General features: G+C 62.5%; 1 protein-coding gene across 2 annotated transcripts in view; it reads left to right on the forward strand.

The window, feature by feature from the left end:
* Position 1: 1 nt before the first annotated feature.
* ATAD2B (ATPase family AAA domain containing 2B) overlaps positions 2-18,612 on the forward strand; it is a 60,480-nt gene continuing 41,869 nt past the window's right edge. The window contains exons 1-9 of one of the 2 annotated variants that reach the window (XM_031949571.1): positions 2-491; positions 13,547-13,698; positions 14,666-14,715; positions 14,903-15,056; positions 15,263-15,365; positions 15,561-15,669; positions 16,236-16,352; positions 16,523-16,598; positions 17,851-17,949. In XM_031949571.1, the coding sequence (XP_031805431.1) occupies positions 279-491; positions 13,547-13,698; positions 14,666-14,715; positions 14,903-15,056; positions 15,263-15,365; positions 15,561-15,669; positions 16,236-16,352; positions 16,523-16,598; positions 17,851-17,949 (1,073 nt within the window). In that variant the 5' untranslated portion in view covers positions 2-278. The remainder of the gene's footprint in view (positions 492-13,546; positions 13,699-14,665; positions 14,716-14,902; positions 15,057-15,262; positions 15,366-15,560; positions 15,670-16,235; positions 16,353-16,522; positions 16,599-17,850; positions 17,950-18,612) is intronic. The other variant, XM_031949572.1, reaches the window with a different exon arrangement.

Genomic DNA, 18,612 nt, shown 5'->3' on the forward strand with positions numbered 1-18,612 from the left:
CTCTCAGCTGCGCGCGCAAGTGCGCCCCGTTCCGCCGCTGACGCCCGGCTCGCGCCGTGACGCACGCACGCCCGCACGCACGCCCGCCCCCAGGCTCCCGTCCCGTCCCGTCCCGTCCCGCGGGCGTCGGGAGCGCGCGCGCCAGAGAAAGGGGAACGATGGCGGCTCCGCTGGGCCGCTCCCGAGGCCGCTGACAAGGCGGCGGGGCCGGGGCCGGGCCGGGGCCTGCGCTGCTGCCAGCGCCCGCGGGCCCGAGCGGCGAGGCGAGCCGGGCGGCCATGGTGAACACCCGGAAGAGCGCGCTGCGCCTCCTGGGCGGAAAGGCGGCCGGGCCCGGGGCCGGAGGGGCCGGCGGGGCGGCCGGCGGCGCAGCCGGGGCCGGAGGCGGGCACTTCATCTCCTCCCGCACGCGCTCCTCCCGGAGCCGCGCGGCCGGGGCCAAGGCGGGCCCGGGGGCGGCGACCGGAGACGGGGACCTGGACGACGCCCGGGTAAGAGCCGGAACCCGCGCCGGCGCTTCTGGAGCGCCCGCCGTCTGCCTGCTTCTCTGCGGCGGGGGAGGGGCAGGGCTCGCTCGGGGGCCGCAGGGGAGGGGCAGGGTTCGCTCCGGGGTCGCGGGGAGGGGCAGGGTTCGCTCTGGGGGGGGGGCCGCGGGGAGGGGCAGGGTTCGCTCCGGGGGCCGCGGGGGAGGGGCAGGGTTCGCTCCGAGGGGCCGCGGGGGAGGGGCAGGGCTCGCTCCGGGGGGCCGCGGGGGCCCGGGGAGAAGGAGGCGCCCCCTCCCCCGCCGTCGGCGCTCCCGCCCGGGCCCGAGGTTCTGCGCCCATTGTACGGGCGAGAGCGCCGGGGCCCTCGGAGCGCGCTGCCCCTGGGAGGGCTGAGCCCGGCCGGCCGCGCGCCGCTGGGACCCCCGTCCCCCTCCCCGTGCGGGGGCCCGAGGCCGGCCAGGGACCGGGCGGAATTCGCACTCTGCCCTCTGCCCGCTCCCCCCGCCCCCGCTCGTTATCTGTGCGCCCAGGGGCTCCGGCCGCCCCGCGGGGACCCGTGGGTGCGCTTGGCTAAGGGAGCCGGGCAGGAGGGGGCCCAGAGGGAGCTGCGGGGGCGCCTCTGAGGGCGCGGGGCCTCGCCCGCTTCTTGGCACCGGCCGGGGCGCGGCTGTCACCGCTCTGCCCTCCCGCGGCTTCACCCCCTTCCCTGACCGCCCCCTCCCCCGCAGAGAAGGAGTCAGGGGCCGAGAGCCCCGGCCCGCCGGAGTTAGGCAACAGGTTGGACAGATGGGCTCCAGACGCGCCCCACCTCCGCCGGGAGGGGCTGAGTCAGGACTCTTGCGCCACTTCGGCCTCCTGGGTTGGCATTGTTGTCTAATGATGGTTTTCCTGGTTCCTGGGGCGCCTTCCGGGGAGTCTCCCCGCTGTCCCCCCAGAGTTCCCTCTGGCTGCCTCTGTTACTGTTGGGAATGATTTCCGGGCAGTCTCCCCGCTGTCCCCCCCAGAGTTCCCTCTGGCTGCCTCTGTTACTGTTGAGGAGCTTAGAGTCCCCGCTGTCCCCAAATTCCCTCTGGCTGCCTCTGTTACTGTTAGGAATGACTTCCGGGGAGTCTCCCCGCTGTCCCCCCAGAGTTCCCTCTGGCTGCCTCTGTTACTGTTGGGAATGATTTCCGGGGAGTCTCCCCGCTGTCCCCCCCAGAGTTCCCTCTGGCTGCCTCTGTTACTGTTAGGAATGACTTCCGGGGAGTCTCCCCGCTGTCCCCCCAGAGTTCCCTTTGGCTGCCTCTGTGACTTCCGGGGAGTCTCCCCGCTGTCCCCCCAGAGTTCCCTCTGGCTGCCTCTGTTACTGTTAGGAATGACTTCCGGGGAGTCTCCCCGCTGTCCCCCCAGAGTTCCCTCTGGCTGCCTCTGTTACTGTTAGGAATGACTTCCGGGGAGTCTCCCCGCTGTCCCCCCAGAGTTCCCTCTGGCTGCCTCTGTACTGTTAGGGAATGACTTCCGGGAGTCTCCCTGTCCCCCAGGTTCCCTCTGGCTGCCTCTTTACTGTTAGGAATGACTTCCAGGAGTCTCCCTTGTCCCCCAGAGTTCCCTCTGGCTGCCTCTGTTACTGTTAGGAATGACTTCCGGGGAGTCTCCCCGCTGTCCCCAGAGTTCCCTCTGGCTGCCTCTGTTACTGTTAGGAATGACTTCCGGGGAGTCTCCCCGCTGTCCCCCCAGAGTTCCCTCTGGCTGCCTCTGTTACTGTTAGGAATGACTTCCAGGAGGTCTCCCTCTGTCCCCCAGAGTTCCTTTGGCTGCCTGTTACTGTTAGGAATGACTTCCGGGGAATCTCCCCTCTGTCCCCCCAGAGTTCCCTTTGGCTGCCTCTGTGACTTCCGGGGGGTCTCCCCGCTGTCCCCCCAGAGTTCCCTTTGGCTGCCTGTTACTGTTAGGAATGACTTCCGGGGAGTCTCCCCGCTGTCCCCAAACTTCCCTTTGGCTGCCTCTATGACTTCCGGGGAGTCTCCCCGCTGTCCCCCCCAGAGTTCCCTTTGGCTGCCTGTTACTGTTAGGAATGACTTCCGGGGAGTCTCCCCGTTGTCCCCAAACTTCCCTTTGGCTGCCTCTATGACTTCCGCTGTCCCCCCCAGAGTTCCCTTTGGCTGCCTGTTACTGTTAGGAATGACTTCCGGGGAGTCTCCCTGCTTGACCCCCCCCTGAAGTCCCCTTCTTGCCCAGGACTCCTTCATTAGTCAGTTTGCTGAGGACAGCACTTTGCCCCACCTTTTTTCCTCTAGCTGGGATCCCTCCCAGCATCCTTTGCCTTGGTCCTCCTTGTGCTGCTGAGCAGCAGTGGGAAAAGTGGACTGGCTCCCCCTAAGAGTATGTACTGTGTAGTCCTCCCTGACTCCCTTCATCCCTGCGCCCCTCCTCCCCAGCCCTCCTCCTCATTCTGTCCATGGCCTTTGGCCCAGGTCTCAGCCGCCTCTCTCCCCACAAACCCCCTGGAAGTCTCCTGCCTTCAGCTCTGCTCCTCCCTTCCCTCTCGCCGCCTCGCCCCCGTGCGCTCTTCCCAGAGCGACCAGGGATGAGTGGTCAGGTCTGGTTCTGGTTCTGCTTGACCTCTCTGGGATACTGTGGATCAGGTTCTTCACCCTCTCTGGCCACTCCCCCCACACCCACTCCCCGTCCCCCGTCTCTGAGCTCCCTGTGCACGGCTGTCCCGCAGCGCTCTGACCCAGGCCTTTTTTCACTTGGATGTTCCATCGGCTTCCCTGGCAGAAGCCTGAGGTTTCCTGGTCCAGCCCTGGCCTGCTTCCGGATACTGCAGCGTGACCGTTGGGCGGACACGGGGAGCTCGGCCCCAGACCCTCCTGGTGAGCTTCCCCGCTACTCCTGAGAGCCGGGCTGGTGGGCGGAAGCAGCTCTGTGTTCCTCTCGCCTCCCAGATTCGATACGGTGCCGGGGGCTTTCCCTCTGCAGCGTCCCACTACGATCCCATCTTGGGGCAGGTCTAGACTCTGGGTGGGGCCCTGCCTGCCTCAGCTGTCAGCCTGGGGGCTCTCACATCCTGGGAGGAAGGCGCGCCCTTGGGAGGCCTCCCCTCTGCTCCTTGGCCTTGTGCAGGCCGGCTGAGACCGCCCGCCCGCTGGGGTGACCTGCTCGTCTCCTGGATCTGGGGCAGCCTGGCCTCCTTTCTTTGAGCTTGAAGCCGACTTGGCCCTTGGCTGGCCCTACCCAGCGGCTCTCCTGGGCTCGTGCCCACCCACGTGCTCCCGGGTCTTCCTCCAGAGCTGTTGGGACGCATTGGAGGCTGCCGGCCCGAGCGTCCCACGTGCTCCTGCCGCTCATGAGACAGGCTTGTCTGCTGGCCACGGAAGGGAAACACCAGAACTGCGGCTCCTGCTGCTCACAAGCCTGCCTGTCTGCCTGCTGGAAAGCACACATGTTCGGGGGCGCTTCTCTGGGGAGCTCTTGGTCTGGATTTCATCCTGGTCACCCCTGGGAATGGTCCCGACCCTTTTGGTCCCCATCCTCATTCTCGCTGTCAGTTGCCAAGCTGTGGCCGGGAGGGCTCCGAACATCTTCCCGAGCTTCTCCGAGCCTTCATGTTGAGCGGTCAGCCCCATAATCAGCCTTGGCCGGGCTCTGAGTCTCAGTTCTCCGACTGTCTCTGGGAAAGGAGCTGCCCGAAATGTCCGGGTGCCCCGAGGGCCTCCGCTCTGTGCTCCCCGTGAGATGCCCAGGGACTTCTGGGCACGGGTCCTGGCTGCTCCCAGGAGGACCAGGTCCCCCTTCAGAAGCTTTTTTTTTTTTAAATCAATAAATGTATCTCTTTTCTCACCCTCAAGACAAAGGAGCTGTCGCCCACAGGCTGTGCAGCCCGGGAAGATGCCCGTCCGTGTCGGTGCCCGCTCTGGGCTCGTCAGCAGGGCGTGAGCTTTGTCTGGCAGGCGGCAGGTGCGGACAGAGCTGCAAGGGCTTCCAGGGTGCCCTTTCTGATCGTCATTCGTTTGGGGCACGTCCCCTGACTGTCAGCTGCTGGAAGGCCCTTGGTCCCAAACCTTTGCATCACTGATTTCATTCAAGGCGCTTTTCTCCAGTCTTGCCTCCTTGGTTCCTTTGTTGGTGCAGACTCGTTTTTTGGGGTGTTTTACTCTCCCCCCCCCCCCCCCCGCCCCGGGTCCTCCTCCCCCCCCCCCCCCCCCGCCCCGAGTTCTTCTCTGCCCCTCAGCAGGTCCGAGCTGCCATAGCCCCCGTAGAGCTGCCAGGCGCTTTCCTCCCTTGCTCCCTAGTTTGTGACGTCACCTCCAATGGTGCTCTGGGAGTTCTTCCCGGTGCTCACCCCGTGGTGCTCGGCCAGCACCCTGGCCCGCCAGCGGGCCCGGCATCCGGGAGCAATGCTGAGTGGATTTGAGAGGCGCTGTTTTGTGGGCTGGTGTGAGGTCAGGGATCGCTGGGCCCCTGCTTTTTTCCATTAAACCCTGTACTTTGGCAACTGCCTTGAGCAAGATGAGAAGACCAAAGTCATTGCGGGAGCCTGCGGCAGCGAGGGGGGACCGTGGTGCCTGGAGTTGGGGGGAGGGGGCCTCAGGGCTCAGCTAGCTGCGTGACCCTGGAGAAGCGCTTGTCCCTCTTCCCCCAAGTTTTCTCACCTGTAAAGTGAGACGTGGAAGGGCTGGGCCAACCATTCCAAGCTCTCTCCCAAGAAAGTGGGTCACAGAAACCAGGCCGGGACAGAAGAGGCTGGGGGCCTGGCTTGGGGGGTTGGATTCTGAGGGGTTGGGGAGCCGATCGCCACAGAGAAGGCTGCCTGTGGCTGCCGCGGAGACCCGGGCGTCCGGCCGGGCAGTTCTGGGACGCCGGCTCCAGTGGTGATGCCAGGGTGCTGCCGGAGTCGCCGCCTGCAGCTCCAGATTCTCCGTTCCCTTTGGGAAGGCAGGAAAAGGAGCGCCCGTGGACAAATGTCTGACCCGGCCAACCTGAGACAGGGCCGCAGTCGAGCTTCCTGGGGGGAGGGTCAGGGTTGTTGTCTGGAGCAGAAGTGGGGCAGCCCAGCGTGGGAGAAGACTGGGGAGGTTCTGGAAGGCCTTGAATGCCATGTGGAGGGTTGTAGATCTGGTCCTAGAGACCAGAGTGAGCTCCAGGTGTTTACTGAGTGGGGACAGCGGTTCTGTCGTGGTCAGAAAGCGAAGGGTATGAGAAGAGGGGCCTCAAAAGCCAGACCAACAGAGTGAGCCCCGGAGGAGGGCACCTGAGCTGGGAGAAGGGGCAGAGTTCCAGGGAAAGAGTCTCCACTTGGGGACGGTGGGAAGGCAGGTGAAAAATCAGGCCTGGACAAGGCCATGGGAGGATCTGGAGATACCAGTCAGACCAAATGGCCAAGAAGCCGGAGGGGAACCCAGGCCAGTCCTGAGAGGCCCCAGGGCTGGGGGGGGGGGAGCCTCTAGCAAGGGGGGGAGGGAAACCTGGAGAAAATGGGGGCAAGGTCAGGAGATTGGTGGGGAGGGAAAGGGATGCAGGGAGAAAGGAGCAGGAGTTGTAGCTGTCTTGGGGGTGATTGGGGGAAGTGGGGTGCAGTGAGCAGTAGAGGTTGTCAGTGAGATACCTAGGACACAGGAGACAGGAGGGAAAGGAGGGAGATGTGCAGAAGGGCCCTTTTCTGGTCTTAAAAACAAACCCTGTTCCAGATGGGGGCTGCTGGGGAGCCACATCAGTGTGCTCGGGAGCTGGGAGCCGGACCCTCAGGAGCAGCTCTGGGAGGGATGACTTCCGTGGCTGCAGGGGTGCAAATTCACAATTAGAGAAGCATCCCCCCCCCCGCCCTCCCCCCAGGCGTCATAGATCAGGGGCCTCAGACTTCTGCCCAGCCAGCCTCTGCCACGGGCCTGCAGTCGCTCTTCCAGCCTGGGCTGGGGGCCGACTCCTTTGTCCCCGCTTGCCTTCGTTGGGTGATGGGTTGGGGCGTGTGGTTGACCTTAGACCTCAGACAGGGCCCTGGGTCTGGCACAGACACTTCACGAGCTCGCTCCTCACGGGGACTCGGGGTCCAGCTGTGAGGCAGGAAGGAATCGGGTCAAGTTCTTTCTTGACCCGGCTCCATTCACCCAGAGTAAAAGCTCCAGACACGTGGAGCCTTTCTGTGGGAGAAGGTGGGCAGCCCCCTCGATGTCTGCCCATGGGACTCCGCCCTGACGCACTGCCCGGCTCCGCCCCTTTGTGCACCTGCCAGGTCACCTCTGTGCCGATCGCCTTTTGGACCTTAACTGGACGGGTTCCCGAAGGCCCCTTTGTTGGGCGGCCAATCACCTGGCGCTCACCGTGCTCTGGACAGTGGACGTGCCTCATGATTCGCGGGGGCCACAGTGCACGAGCAGGGGGCTCTACCAGGATCAGGGCTTGGATGTCATTGGTGGGCAAGAGCCAGCTGCAGGGGCTGTCCACCTCCCAAGGAGCTCTCCCCACCTTGGACCCGGACCGGATTCTCTAAACTGAGGGGGAGAGGTTGCCTCGGGCCTCCCTGTGTCTCCCAGGGCCTCCCTGCCTCCCAACTACAGGCAGAAGGCCGTGGAGCAGGGAGATTGCTCCAGGCAGACCTGCTTCTGATGTGGGTGAGAGACCCCTTTGTGGGAGGGGGCCGTGGGTGCTAACGGATCCTGAACTCTGTCACGGTCTGTGGAAAGTCAGCACTGCGGGAGTCAGGTGTGGGGGGGTCAGACCATGAACTGGGGCAGCTTACCCTGGTGGGAGCCTGGCGGCCTGTGCGTGAGGGGGAGGGAGGGAGTGTGAGCGTCGCCCCGGCCTTTGACTTGGTGAGCGCCTTCTCCCACCGGGCGAATTGTCGAGAACGCCCAGTGACTTTGTGCTTTTCCGAGCTGCGTCGGGCACGAGTCTCTCTTGCCACCATTGTCTTGTGGCCCTTGTGGCTGGTTGCTTCCGGATCCCCTCAGGCCCTGTGGGTTTCGGTTTCTGCTTCTGCCTTAATGCCAGCGCGGGTCAGCTGTCCCTGCTTTACCCCTGATCCCGTGGGAAAGGCCTCGAGCCGATCACGTCGGCTCTTGGGTTTTAGGTCCGTTGGGTCACGGAAAGACTCATTTATTCCTTTGCTTTCTAGCACTGTCTTTTTTTAAGCTGAGGAAATTGGGGTTAAGTGAGTTGCCCAGGGTCCCAGAAAGTGTGTCTGAGGCAGGATTTGAACTCGGATCCTCCTGACTTCAGGGCTCTAACTACTGTGCCACCTAGCTGCCCCCGCCTTCCAGTATTCTGACAGAAGTGGACATCAACAGAAAAGGATTTTGGGAAAAAACGTCTTTAGGCATCTGACGAGTATGTGGTTTTTATTACTTTTGATAAGAATTGACACGAATATCTGTTGACTGAGTGGGGTCGGGGGGGGGGGGTGACGAATGGGGTCATCGTGGCTTCCTTCCTTGCTTGTGTGGTATCCCTAGTGAACACAGTAGGGCTTCACCCTCAGCCAATCCCCTGGGGCTCCACGGCCGCAGTTCCTGATCTTGAAGGAAGCTGGCGGTTCAGAGGCCGCAGGGGCCATGGAGTGCGGGAGGAGGAGGGGGTTACTAAGGCTCCGAGGTCAGGAGGAGCCTTCTGGCCTGGCCAAGCAGGGACCCCAAGTCTGGGGCCTCGTGGGGCAGCTGCTCTGTAATGGGCAGAGCCTGGGATGCAGGAGACTGAGGGGCCTCCTGAGCAGGAGGGACAAGCAGGACGACCACCGAGGACTCGTGGCCGGACAGGGGGGTCAGAGATGTTTAGAGGATGCCTGGCTTTGGGAGGCAAGGGGAGGGTCCTTTCCAGGAGGGTCGGGAGAGACGTCTCTCAGGCAGGGGGAGGGTGTGGGAACTGAGAGACTGGCAGGGCGGGAAGATCTGAGGGGGCCGGTGGGAACTAGGCCCCTGACTGGGTGCAGTCACCCCGGGAGAGTGCAGGGGGCCTGAGGCAGAGCTGGGAGGAGCACCCACACAGAGGGGGAGGAGCCTGAGGAGTAACTGGTCAGATGGGTGAGGCCACTGGGAAAGGGGGGTCAGCGCTGACAGGGGTGCCCGAGGGGGGACGGGGGATCCCAGACCTGTTGGGACAGGGAGGGTGATGGCTGAGAAGTAGGGCGGGCCAGGGCTGTGGAACCCCAGGGGACTGGCTGAAGGTGGGAGAGGGGGAGTGGTGGGCCATGGCAGATCAGCTCTGTATCAGGTACCATAGGAAGGGAAGAGGGTGTCTGTCCCCAGCAAGGGCCGGGAACGGTAACAGGCTCTGAGGAAAAGGAGACAGAAAGGGGGGGGGGGGGCAGAGAGCGGCCATGTGTGCTCAGGGCCCAGCCTCTTCATGGCCCGAGCTGGGAAAACACCCGGGGGCGTCAGAGACCGAGAGCTGGGACCAGGCCCCCATCGTTGCCCTCAGCCAGGAAGGGCGTCTCTCCGGGGCTTGCCGGGGGGCCTGCGCCTTCCCTGGCACCGAGGGGACCCCACTTGGGGCGAGCCTGAACCAGAGAAGGTCCTTGGCAGCCCTCAGCAGAGAACTAGGAGGGGAGGGGCCTTTAGGAGGCCCTGCCCCGCTCTCGGGGACCTGCTCACTTCTCGCCCCTGTGTTGGAAGGGAGAAAGCTCCCTGATGCTTGTGACCTGTGGGCCTCCAGGGCCCTGATTTCTGGGCATGCCCAGAAATGTTTTTAGATTTCGAGTCTCCTTCAGAATTGGATTTAATTTTCCCATCAAGCTTGTGGTTGGCGAGTAGCTCCAGCTAAGGGACGAGGGGGGACAGAGCGCTCTCTTGCTGACTGTGGGGCTAGGAGCGCGTCCTCCCCTCCTGCGGGGGGCTCCCTGCTGGTCTTCCAGGAGACCCCCCCCCCCCTTGTGCCTGTTCCCCTCCACTGGGTAGTGCCCAGATGTGGGACGCACCGGGCAGGTGGCGAGCATCGCCTGCGGTTTGGAGTTGGTCATCAGACCCTGATAGGTGCTTGCGGAGCGATTGATTGTGTTGTGCACATGTGGACGTCCTTTTGTTTACTCTGGGTGTCATGATGGTTTTGCTGGGGGGGGGGCAACTTGAGAAGCGAGTCATCTGTGGCCCCTTTGCCCAAACCCCTGAGGGCTTGGCCAGAGAGACATTGGCCTGGCGGAGGCCAGAAGGGCGTGTCCACTGGCTTTGACCAGACCCACAAGGGGCAGAGACGTCGGGAGGCTTTGGGGGGCCCGAGTTGAGCCTTGGGGGGGTTGGGGGCAGGAGGCAGAGGATGAGGAGCAGGGGTGGCTTGCTGGGGCCAGTATATAGTGAGGGCGCTGGGCTGGGCTGGGAGCTCAGAAGGGAGAGCAGCAGGCCTCGAGGTGCACCAGGAGGAGAGAGGTTCCCACACTGGGAGGGCCTGCTGCGCCCTCGGGCCCTGGAAGAATCGGCAGCCAGGAGCATTTTCAGGACGGAGCAGTCTGGCAGGCCTCGGGGAGGGGCCCTTCCATGGGGCTGAAGTGCAGGGCCCTCGAGGGCGGGGGCTTCCCGAGCGCTCCCTCTGGGTGCCCCTGGCAGGGCAGGTGCAGCTGGTTTGTCCAGGCCCGGTCTTGGCAGCCGCCCTTGGCAACCGCTCCGACCTGTTTTTAGCTGGAGTTTCACGCCCTTCCAGGACTGGGAATGTTCTGTGATTTATCACGTAGAAAACGAGGCTGTAGAAGCTCTCAAGGGAGGCCTTGGGCCTGGGCTTCAGGACCCCGGCCTAGGGGTCAGGGCGCTCCGCCCCTCTTGGCCCGAGGGCCACAGAATGTCGCGGAGGGGGTGCCAGGGAGTGCGGTGCGGCCATCACTGAGCGTTCCTGCGTGTTCTCTGCAGTGGAGACGTCGGGCCCCTTGGGTTTGAGCAATGGCTCTTTGTGCTTTGTCCGGGGTGCGCAGAGGAGGGGATTGTGGGTGGGAAGTGACTAGACTCCTCTTACTAGTGAGGGAGAGCCAGTGGTAGGGCTGGGGGGCCATCTGTGTGCCGTCATGGGGTTCACTGTCCAGCTCCAGGAGAAGGGGGCTGCTGGTCCCCCGGATGAGGGGTCTGGCAGGACCTTAGGAGGATGATCTCGCGAGGGGTTCTGGGAGGAGGCAGGACCCGAGGCAGAGTTTGGGTGTCTGGGAGTCTGACCCCCGAGTGCGCGTGCCTCCCTCTGGGAAAAGGCGGACTCTCCCTGGCTGGCGAGCCTTCCTCGGGAAGTTAACTCTCTCCTTTTAAAACAACGGGCTCCCTTGGGTCCACCTGATGTTTCCACACTGATGACTCTGGGAGGACACAGACCCTGGCGACCGTGCCCTTTGTGGACAGACGTAGTTCTGGGATGGGCGAGTGAGGGGGTCAGACTGTCCCTAGCAACCTGACCACCAGGAGCGGTGTTCTGGATTCCGTCTAGCCCCCTCCCCTCGCCGGCGTCCTCGTCACTTGGGTCTCCCCTTTAGAATGTCAGCACCTTGAGGTTTCAGGCCCATCTCTTTGGCTCCCCTTTGTGTGGGGTGAGGGGCAGGCCTGCAGGAAGGGCTCACCCGGTGCTTTGTGGGCACTTGGTGCGCGGCTCCTGGTCTCTTAGCCCTCCCAAGAGGGGGCGGGGTCTTGGCTAAGCCCCATTTCCGCCGGACCGCTTTCTGGTGCTCCCAGCCGGTTCTTGGCTTTTGGTTACTGGGTTTCCCAGGCACCTCGGTTCTGGTTCTCCCTCGGCTGGTCGCCTCTTTGTTCTCTAACCGGCACCAGGTGGCTTTGATACCGGCCACTTTATAGTCTGGGCTGGCCTTTTATCCCCGGCCTGCGTCACTCGGAGTGATCTCTGAGAGCTTGTCTCATCTTAGCAAGTTCTGCATGGCCCCCCCTCAGTAATTGGGCGGCGTGCTAGTAAAAGCTCCGCTAACTGTGAGAGCGCGGTGGTTTGTGCTCTCTGAGTACGTTCCTTTCAGTCGGGAGCACCGGGTGTTCTTCCTGATCTCTGTCGTTACCGTTTGCTGTTAATTTAAAGAACGCTTTATAATTGGATCCCAGCGTCTGTGCTTTGGGAGGTTGCACCCCGATATTTTGTGCATTTCGTAGTTAATTGGATGCAATTTCCCTTTCATCGCCTCTTAGATTTTGTTGATGTAAAAGCAGATTTGGTTTTTGAGGATTATTTTGTGGCCTGTGACTTGGCTGATAATAATTATGTCAACTATCCTGTTTGCTGATTCCCTGGGATTTTCTAATGTTTAATGTTCATTTTTCTAAAGCAGTTTCCTAATTTTCTCACGTCACCAGCAAACAGAGATTGCGTGTCTCTGTAGCTTGTCTGCGTGCCTTTACTTTGTCTCTCATCTTCTTGTCGTTTCCCAACTCCATTTAGCAAGAAACGGGAATGGAGCTGGGTGGGAGGCAGGGCTAGTGCGGTGATCTCTTTTACACACTTTTGATGTTTTAAAAATGTCCCCGTTTGACTCTCATTGATGGTTTTATGCATCGATCAATGACTTGTTTTGTCCAAGGCTTTTTCTGAGCTACTGTCATGGATCAGGGCGCCATGAACACGTATGAAGCTGGAAGTAACAGACTCAGTAGAAATAATGGTTGGACAAACCAAAGACACTGACAGATGGAGAGTTAATGAGTGGATCTGAGGAGAGAGTAAAAGGAGAAAAACGGGAACAAAGGGGGCAGAAAAATGATGAAACAGCTCAAAATTTCTGGGACAGAGCCCCAGCCCCGAAGTCAGGAGGACCCGAGTTCAAATGTGGCCTCAGACACATAACACTTCCCAGCTGTGGGACTCTGGGCAAGTCACTTAGCCCTGATTGCCTCAACAGGAAAAAAAAAAAGTTCTGGAATGGGCCTACAGCAATTCTCGGGGATTAAAAAAGTTTGAATTTGTTTTATTTTTGGCTCTACTCTTCCTGTCTCTCCTTCCTCTCTACGGAAAACAACAATAACGAAGTGAAAAACCAAACCCCAAGAGAAACACATGTGGTCCATCAAAGGCCTTTCCTCCGGCGGGTCCAGAACAAGGCTTCCAGTGTTTGGGGGAGGGCGCGGGCTTCTTGGTGAGCCCCTGCTGCTGCGCCGGGCCTTCGGGCCGGCCGGACTTCCCAAGGCTCTCTCTGTGCTTGTCTTTTTAAAAACGACCCTGGCCAGAATAGAAAAGGATGAGATGAATAAACTGAATATTCTCTGACAAGGCCCAAATGCCCTCCAAAAGCTCTTAAATGAATCAGATGAAAATGGGGGTTACACATAGGAGGAGAAATGAGGGAGCAAAACGAAGGAGACTCTAGAAATCGTAAATAAAAGGAAAGCTGCCTCTTTAAGAAGCCAGTCTGCCAGAAGAGACAGGGAAGTTGTGGTACCGCGCCGGGAGGCAGGGGGAGCTCGGGGCCCAGGCCGGCGGCTTCCCTGGAACCCCCAAGGGAGCGCACTTTCTTTCCTTCCTGGCTCCTTCCCCTGCACCCGGACACCTGGTGGCTCTGGGCCAGCCTTGGCTGTCTCTCCGTCCTGGAACTGGGCTCCTGCTGGGGTGGAGAGTTGTGCCCCTCACCCACTGGTGCTTCTTGAGGTTTCTGGGAGGAGGGCTAGGCTTGGTCCTTTGGGGTGGCTTGTTGCTTGCAGAAGCACTACCGGAAGGCCCCCCTTCTGATAGGCTGAACTGGATTCTTTGGTTTCTTGTCCGGAGTGCCAAGGGGGTTGGACTGGAGGCCGCCCCTCCCCGCCCCCCACAACCTGCCTTAGTGGTCATCTGACCATGGAGCATCTACTGTGTGACCCGGGTGGGAGGAAGAGCGAGGGGGACACCCGTGGCCTACATTCCTGGGCCCACCCTGATCCCCGGGGTAGATGGGAAGGTGGGGATTGTTGGGTTAGGAGTCGGGTCTCTAGACTCCTGGCCGGATGGGCTCCATCCAGGGGGGTGGGTCCCCTCCACCTCAGGGCACCCCTGGACCTGACCTGCCTTTCTGTGCCCCTGCTCTCCCCTCCCGAGTGTCTTCAGTCCTCGGGGACGCCGACCGTGGCTTCTTGCCTTCCTGTTCCACCTGGGGTTGGTGAGCCGGGGACAGGAACCTGAGGTGGGAAGTAGCCTTTGCTTCTGTGCTTTTCCTCTAGAATGCTGACGCCGATGGCAGCTTGAGTGACAGCCACATATCCCCACCAGCCAAGCGCACTCTGAAGCTCGCCGATGCTCTCTGCAAGGACAAATCCAAGCCGCGAAGTCCCGGCCCGCGCGAGGAATGGAGCCTCGCGGCTGGCCAGTCCAGGTGAGCAGAGCGGCCCCGGGCCCCGGCACCCAGAAAGGTGCTGATGAGTAAAGGGAGCCTGGACCCCGGCGGCAGTGGGCCCGGTCCGAGATACCGCACCCGCCATCCCATCTGTGTCCAGGGCAGTTTTAGGGGAGAAGGGCCCCCTCAGGGCTGGCTCTTCCATTGTAGCCATTGGCTGTTCTGCAGGACCTCTGGCCTGGTCTTGGAAGCCGGGGTGGGGGGAGAGGTGTTTCCTTCTCTGCCTGGGGGAGATCCCAGTTTTAGGGAGCTTCAGCGGCCGGTTGTCTCACCTTTGGTGGGGCCTCCTGCCCAGTGGGGAGAGGAGATCTCCAAGATCTCCATCTCGGTGTGGAGCCCAGGCAGCAGCTGCTCCCGGGTGCCCCCTGGGGGGCCTGGCGGGCGTTACCAATAAAACGCCATTGGAGCCCCATTTTCCAGGCCAAGAGGTTCATTGCTCAGCTGCCCGCAGCCACTGGGGTGGACCCTGAATTGGAGCCCGGGCTCCTGAATCCAGAGCCAGGTTTGCATGCTCTGGGGCCCCTTCCTTGCCCTTTCCTCTGGTTCTCCGGACATCAGGACTGTGTCCGGATGGCCGAGTCGAGGCCCAGCAGAGCACCCTGGGGGAGACCTGGCCCAGGTTGTCTCGGCCCCCATGCCCAGCCCAGCAACGGTAGGGACAGAGCTCCACGCTGGATGAACCCCCATAGCAAGGGGGTCTCTGCCATTGCCCCAGACTTTGGGCTGGGCTTGTTTCTCACGTGAATTAGACCAGTCAGCCTGAGTCACCCCTGAGAGCACCAGCCCCCACGAGGAACCTGAAGTGGTGGGGGCCTCCCTCAGTTGCCGGGGACCGCTCCTCTGGGAGCTCGGTGGCGAGCGTTGCCAGTCTGTGCCAGTCTTGTGCCACTTGTTCCTCGCTATGAAGGTGGGGTTTGTTTGCCCATGAAACATCCTTGTGTTCTAGGTTAACTTCTCAGCCAGGTGCCGCGATACCCAACGGCCATAGCAGCTTATGTGAGTATCCTGGGGGTGATGGGGGGTGGGGGTGGGGTTCTGAAGCCCCAGATGGTCTGGATTGAGTGAGACGAGACTCGTAACAAGCTGCAGATGTTAGCTGGCCGTCTTTGGTCGCTTCTTGCTTTTGGGGGGGCCTTCCCATCCTTCTTCTGCCATTTCAAGTGGGACGTCCGTCTCCCGGTAGCTCTTCGAAGCCATCCTCTGCGAGGGGAGAAGAAAGGAGACGGGGACCACTCCTGCATGAACGGGGACATGGAAGTCAGGAAAAGCTGTCGATCCAGGAAGAACCGATTTGAGAGCGTCAATCAGAGCTTGTTGTTTGACCAGCTTGTCAACAGGTAGGACTGAGTGTGCCCCCTCCCTTGGGGGGAGCCCCATGCTCTTCACCGGCCTGCCCCGGAACGCCATGGGCGTTTCTGCCCCCCAACCCTGCTGGGTGCCGTGGACATTTCTGCCCCCTGCATCCTGCGCAGCCTCCGTGGCTTGCCCCGTCGCCCCCTAGGCGGCCCTAACTCTGGGGACCTCTCTCTCCGTGTCTCTGCAGCACTGCCGAGGCGGTCCTGCAGGAAATGGACAACATCAACATCCGGAGGAACAGGCGGTCCGGCGAGGTGGAGAGGCTCCGGATGTGGACCGACACCGAGTTTGTACGTGGGCCGGCCTGGTGGGGGGTGGGGGCCCCCCGAGTTTGTATGTGGGCCAGCCCGGTGGGGGCAGGGGGCCCAACTCCTCCCTCCGCGGGGTGCAGGTGGCAGAGAAGCGTCCCACTGTGCCCAGGGTCCCCTCTGTGTACGGCGCCCGAGCTGGGGCTCTCTGTTGACTCGCTTGTTCGTTAATGAAAGGAAAACATGGACATGTATTCAAGAGTAAAGCGGCGGAGGAAGTCCCTGAGGAGGAACAGCTATGGGATCCAGAACCATCACGAGGTGTCGACTGAGGGCGAAGAGGAAGGTGGGTGAGAGTCCGGGGCCCTGCTGGGGTTGGCTTGTGTGCGTCGGGCCCTCGGCCTCCCAGGGACCCTGGGGTGCGGGCTTCTCTCCCTCGGCCTCCCTGGGTCCTCGCCCAGAGACTGCTCAGGACACCCGTGCTGGGGGCTGGATCCCCTGCTCCACCTGAGCCCTTTTTCTGTCGCTTGGCCCAGAGAAGGGCTTTGGGCAGCCTTGCCCTCCCTCTGCCACCCAAATGGGCTGCGTGTTTCTGGCTGCCAGGCTGTGCCAGGCAGCCTGGAGAGACTTGTTGGAGGCACGAGAGGGAGCCAGGCTCTGAGGACAAATCTTGTCCCAGACATAGAGAACTGGGTTACCCCAGAAGAGTCTCTCCCCAACTCCTGCCCGTCTCTGTCGGCTGGGGACTCCCAGGGGCCTCCGTGTGGGCCTCGGGGAGTCGGGTGAAGTGCTCGCTGAGGGCATGCTGGAGCTGCAGGGACACCGTCTGCCTGGGGAGTCTTGTGGGGCTCCCCTCTACCCCCCCAAAGGCCTCCCTGGGGGCTACTGGACCAACCCGTGTCCTGTGTTTAGAGTCTCAGGAGGAGGACGGCGACATGGAGGTGGAGGAGGCTGAAGGGGAGGAGAACGATCGCCCCTACAACCTGAGGCAGCGCAAGACCGTGGAGAGATACCAGGCTCCGCCCATAGGTAAGGGAGGGGGCATCCCCCGGGGGAGGGGAGCAACATCCCAGGGGAGATGGGGGCGGGGAGGGGGAGTACCATCTGAGGGGGCCCTACAAGGTGGCTCCAGGCCTTTGGAGGGGCCCGTCCCTCAGGAATTGCCGCTCAGCGCCCACCCCTCGTCCCTGTCCTCTCAGTGCCCGTTCATCAGAAGAAGAGGGAGAACGCCCTGTTTGACATCCACAGGTCTCCTGCCAGAAGAAGCCATATCAGGTGAGCCGCCCGTCCTCCAGGCACCCTTGTCATTGCTGGGCCCCGGTCAGCCTTGGGAGGGCCCGGGCCTGTGCCCCTTTGTTGGTGGGGGGGGGGGGGGGGGGAACAACTGCCTGGCCCTGTGTCCCTCTCGGGGGGGGGGGGGGGGGGGCCTTGCTCTGGGGTCCGATCTTGGGAGTCAGTCAGGAGTGGACAGAGTGTGCCCAGTGTAGAGAAAGCGCGCAACTTCCTCCTTGGCAGTGCCGGCCGCCTGCGCGTCCCTCCCAGCCCGTCAGCCTCGCCCCCTGGCACGGGCCCTCACTAGGGTGCCCGGAGGTGCCGTGAGCCCTTACTGTGTCTCCCTGGGGAGTGAGGGAGCTCAAGTTGTCGTGTGGCCTCTTCCTCCCACCTAGGACCGAAGGAGGGGGCTGGGCCGGGGGCCCCATTTCCCAACTGGAGCTTCTCTGATTGCCCCCCCAAAAAAGCTCCTCAAGGGCAAGAAGTGTCCCCAGTGTTTAGCCCCGTGTCTGGTACACAGTTGGGGTTTAATAAGGCAATGGCGGTTTATCCAGGAGGTCTTCCTTAAGGGCTTAGAAAGAAAGAGAAACGCCCCCTGAGGGTCCTCTGGAGAAGCGTCTCAGCCCCGGGGAGACTCCTTGCTGTGTGCTCCCCCATCAGAGCCTGTCGGGGGCCCACTCTCTTCAGAAAGTCCCCAGGCTTCACCCTCCACGTTGCCCACTGCTTCCCCCGGGGTCTTGGGGGTGGCGGTTGTGGGAGGGCCCCCTCCCCAGGACAGCCCTCACGGTCTAGCCAGTCGGAGAGTGAAGAAAACGTGCAGCCTCACAAGCGCAGGCATGCGGTCGGGAAGCTTGGGCCCTGCCCCGGGGCCCCCAGGGGGCACGCCTAGTCCGCCTGGGCTCCCACGGGCCCCAGAGAGTGTGTGTGGCCACCAGCTACGGCTTGTGCTGTTCTGTGGGGCCCGGGCCCCTGCCCCCCGGCCTCTGTCCCACTGACCTCCAGCCTCTCGGCTTCTTGTCCTTGCCGCCTGCGGCTGCGGCCCCATCGCTGACCGCTCCTGGTCTCCCCTGACTCTCTGGGCCCGGGCCTGGGCCCCCTCCTCTTGACCCTCTGGGACCATCTCAGCGGCCCCACGCCCCACCCCGCCCGTCTTTGGGGAGGCGGCAGAGAAGGCGCGGCGCTCCCTGGGGTCGGCTGTGGGCCCGCACGGGCCGGGGGCTTCGGGCCCCTGACCCTGCTTTGCTCATTTGGACAGGAGAAAGAAGCACGCCATCCACAGCAGCGACACGACCTCCTCGGACGAGGAGCGCTTCGAGAGAAGGAAGTCCAAGAGCATGGCCAGGGCCAGGAACAGGTTGGTCACGGGCCGGCAGGGCCACCCCTTTGTGGGTGGGGGGCGGGGGCTGGGGATCCGGGGGACTGGGGCCGAAAGTCGACCTCACAAAGTCGAGGTGAGGGTCCCATGTGCCAGCATAGGTGAGGTGCCTCGTCAGAGGCCTCCTGGTCACCATGAGGGCCTCGAGTGCCCGGCCTCCACTTTGTGGCCTCAGGGCTGTCGCTCCAGCCGTGCTGCAGGGCCCTGAGGGCTTCCTGCTCGGGGACGAAGGCTTGGAGATGGGGGCGGTGGAGGCCGGGGCATCGGGCCAGGGGACGGCTGGCCTTGGCCCACAGCCCGGGGGGTGCACGTCCTGGGTCTGCCCGTGTGTTCCTCCTTTAGAAGAATGGCACTCAGGGTGGCTGTGGGGCCCAGAGGTCAGATCCGGCCTCAGATGTGGGCCTGCCTGACCCAAAGGGGCCTCTCAGACTGCGCTTCCGGGTCTATCAGACCTGGCAAAGCGCCAAGAAGCGCCTTTGGTGAGGTTGGACGGCCCGGCTCTCTTGGGGCTCACTTTGCGCTTCGTGGCTGGCCTCTGGCGTGGGACAAAGTCAGTCCTGTTCTCCTGGAGGAGTGCGCCCTGCCTTTTACTTGGCTTGGGGGGTTGGGGGGCTTGCTCAGCTTGGCACAGCGGGGCACAAA

This window comes from Sarcophilus harrisii, chromosome 2, assembly GCF_902635505.1.
Source record: "Sarcophilus harrisii chromosome 2, mSarHar1.11, whole genome shotgun sequence".
NCBI lineage: Eukaryota > Metazoa > Chordata > Mammalia > Dasyuromorphia > Dasyuridae > Sarcophilus > Sarcophilus harrisii.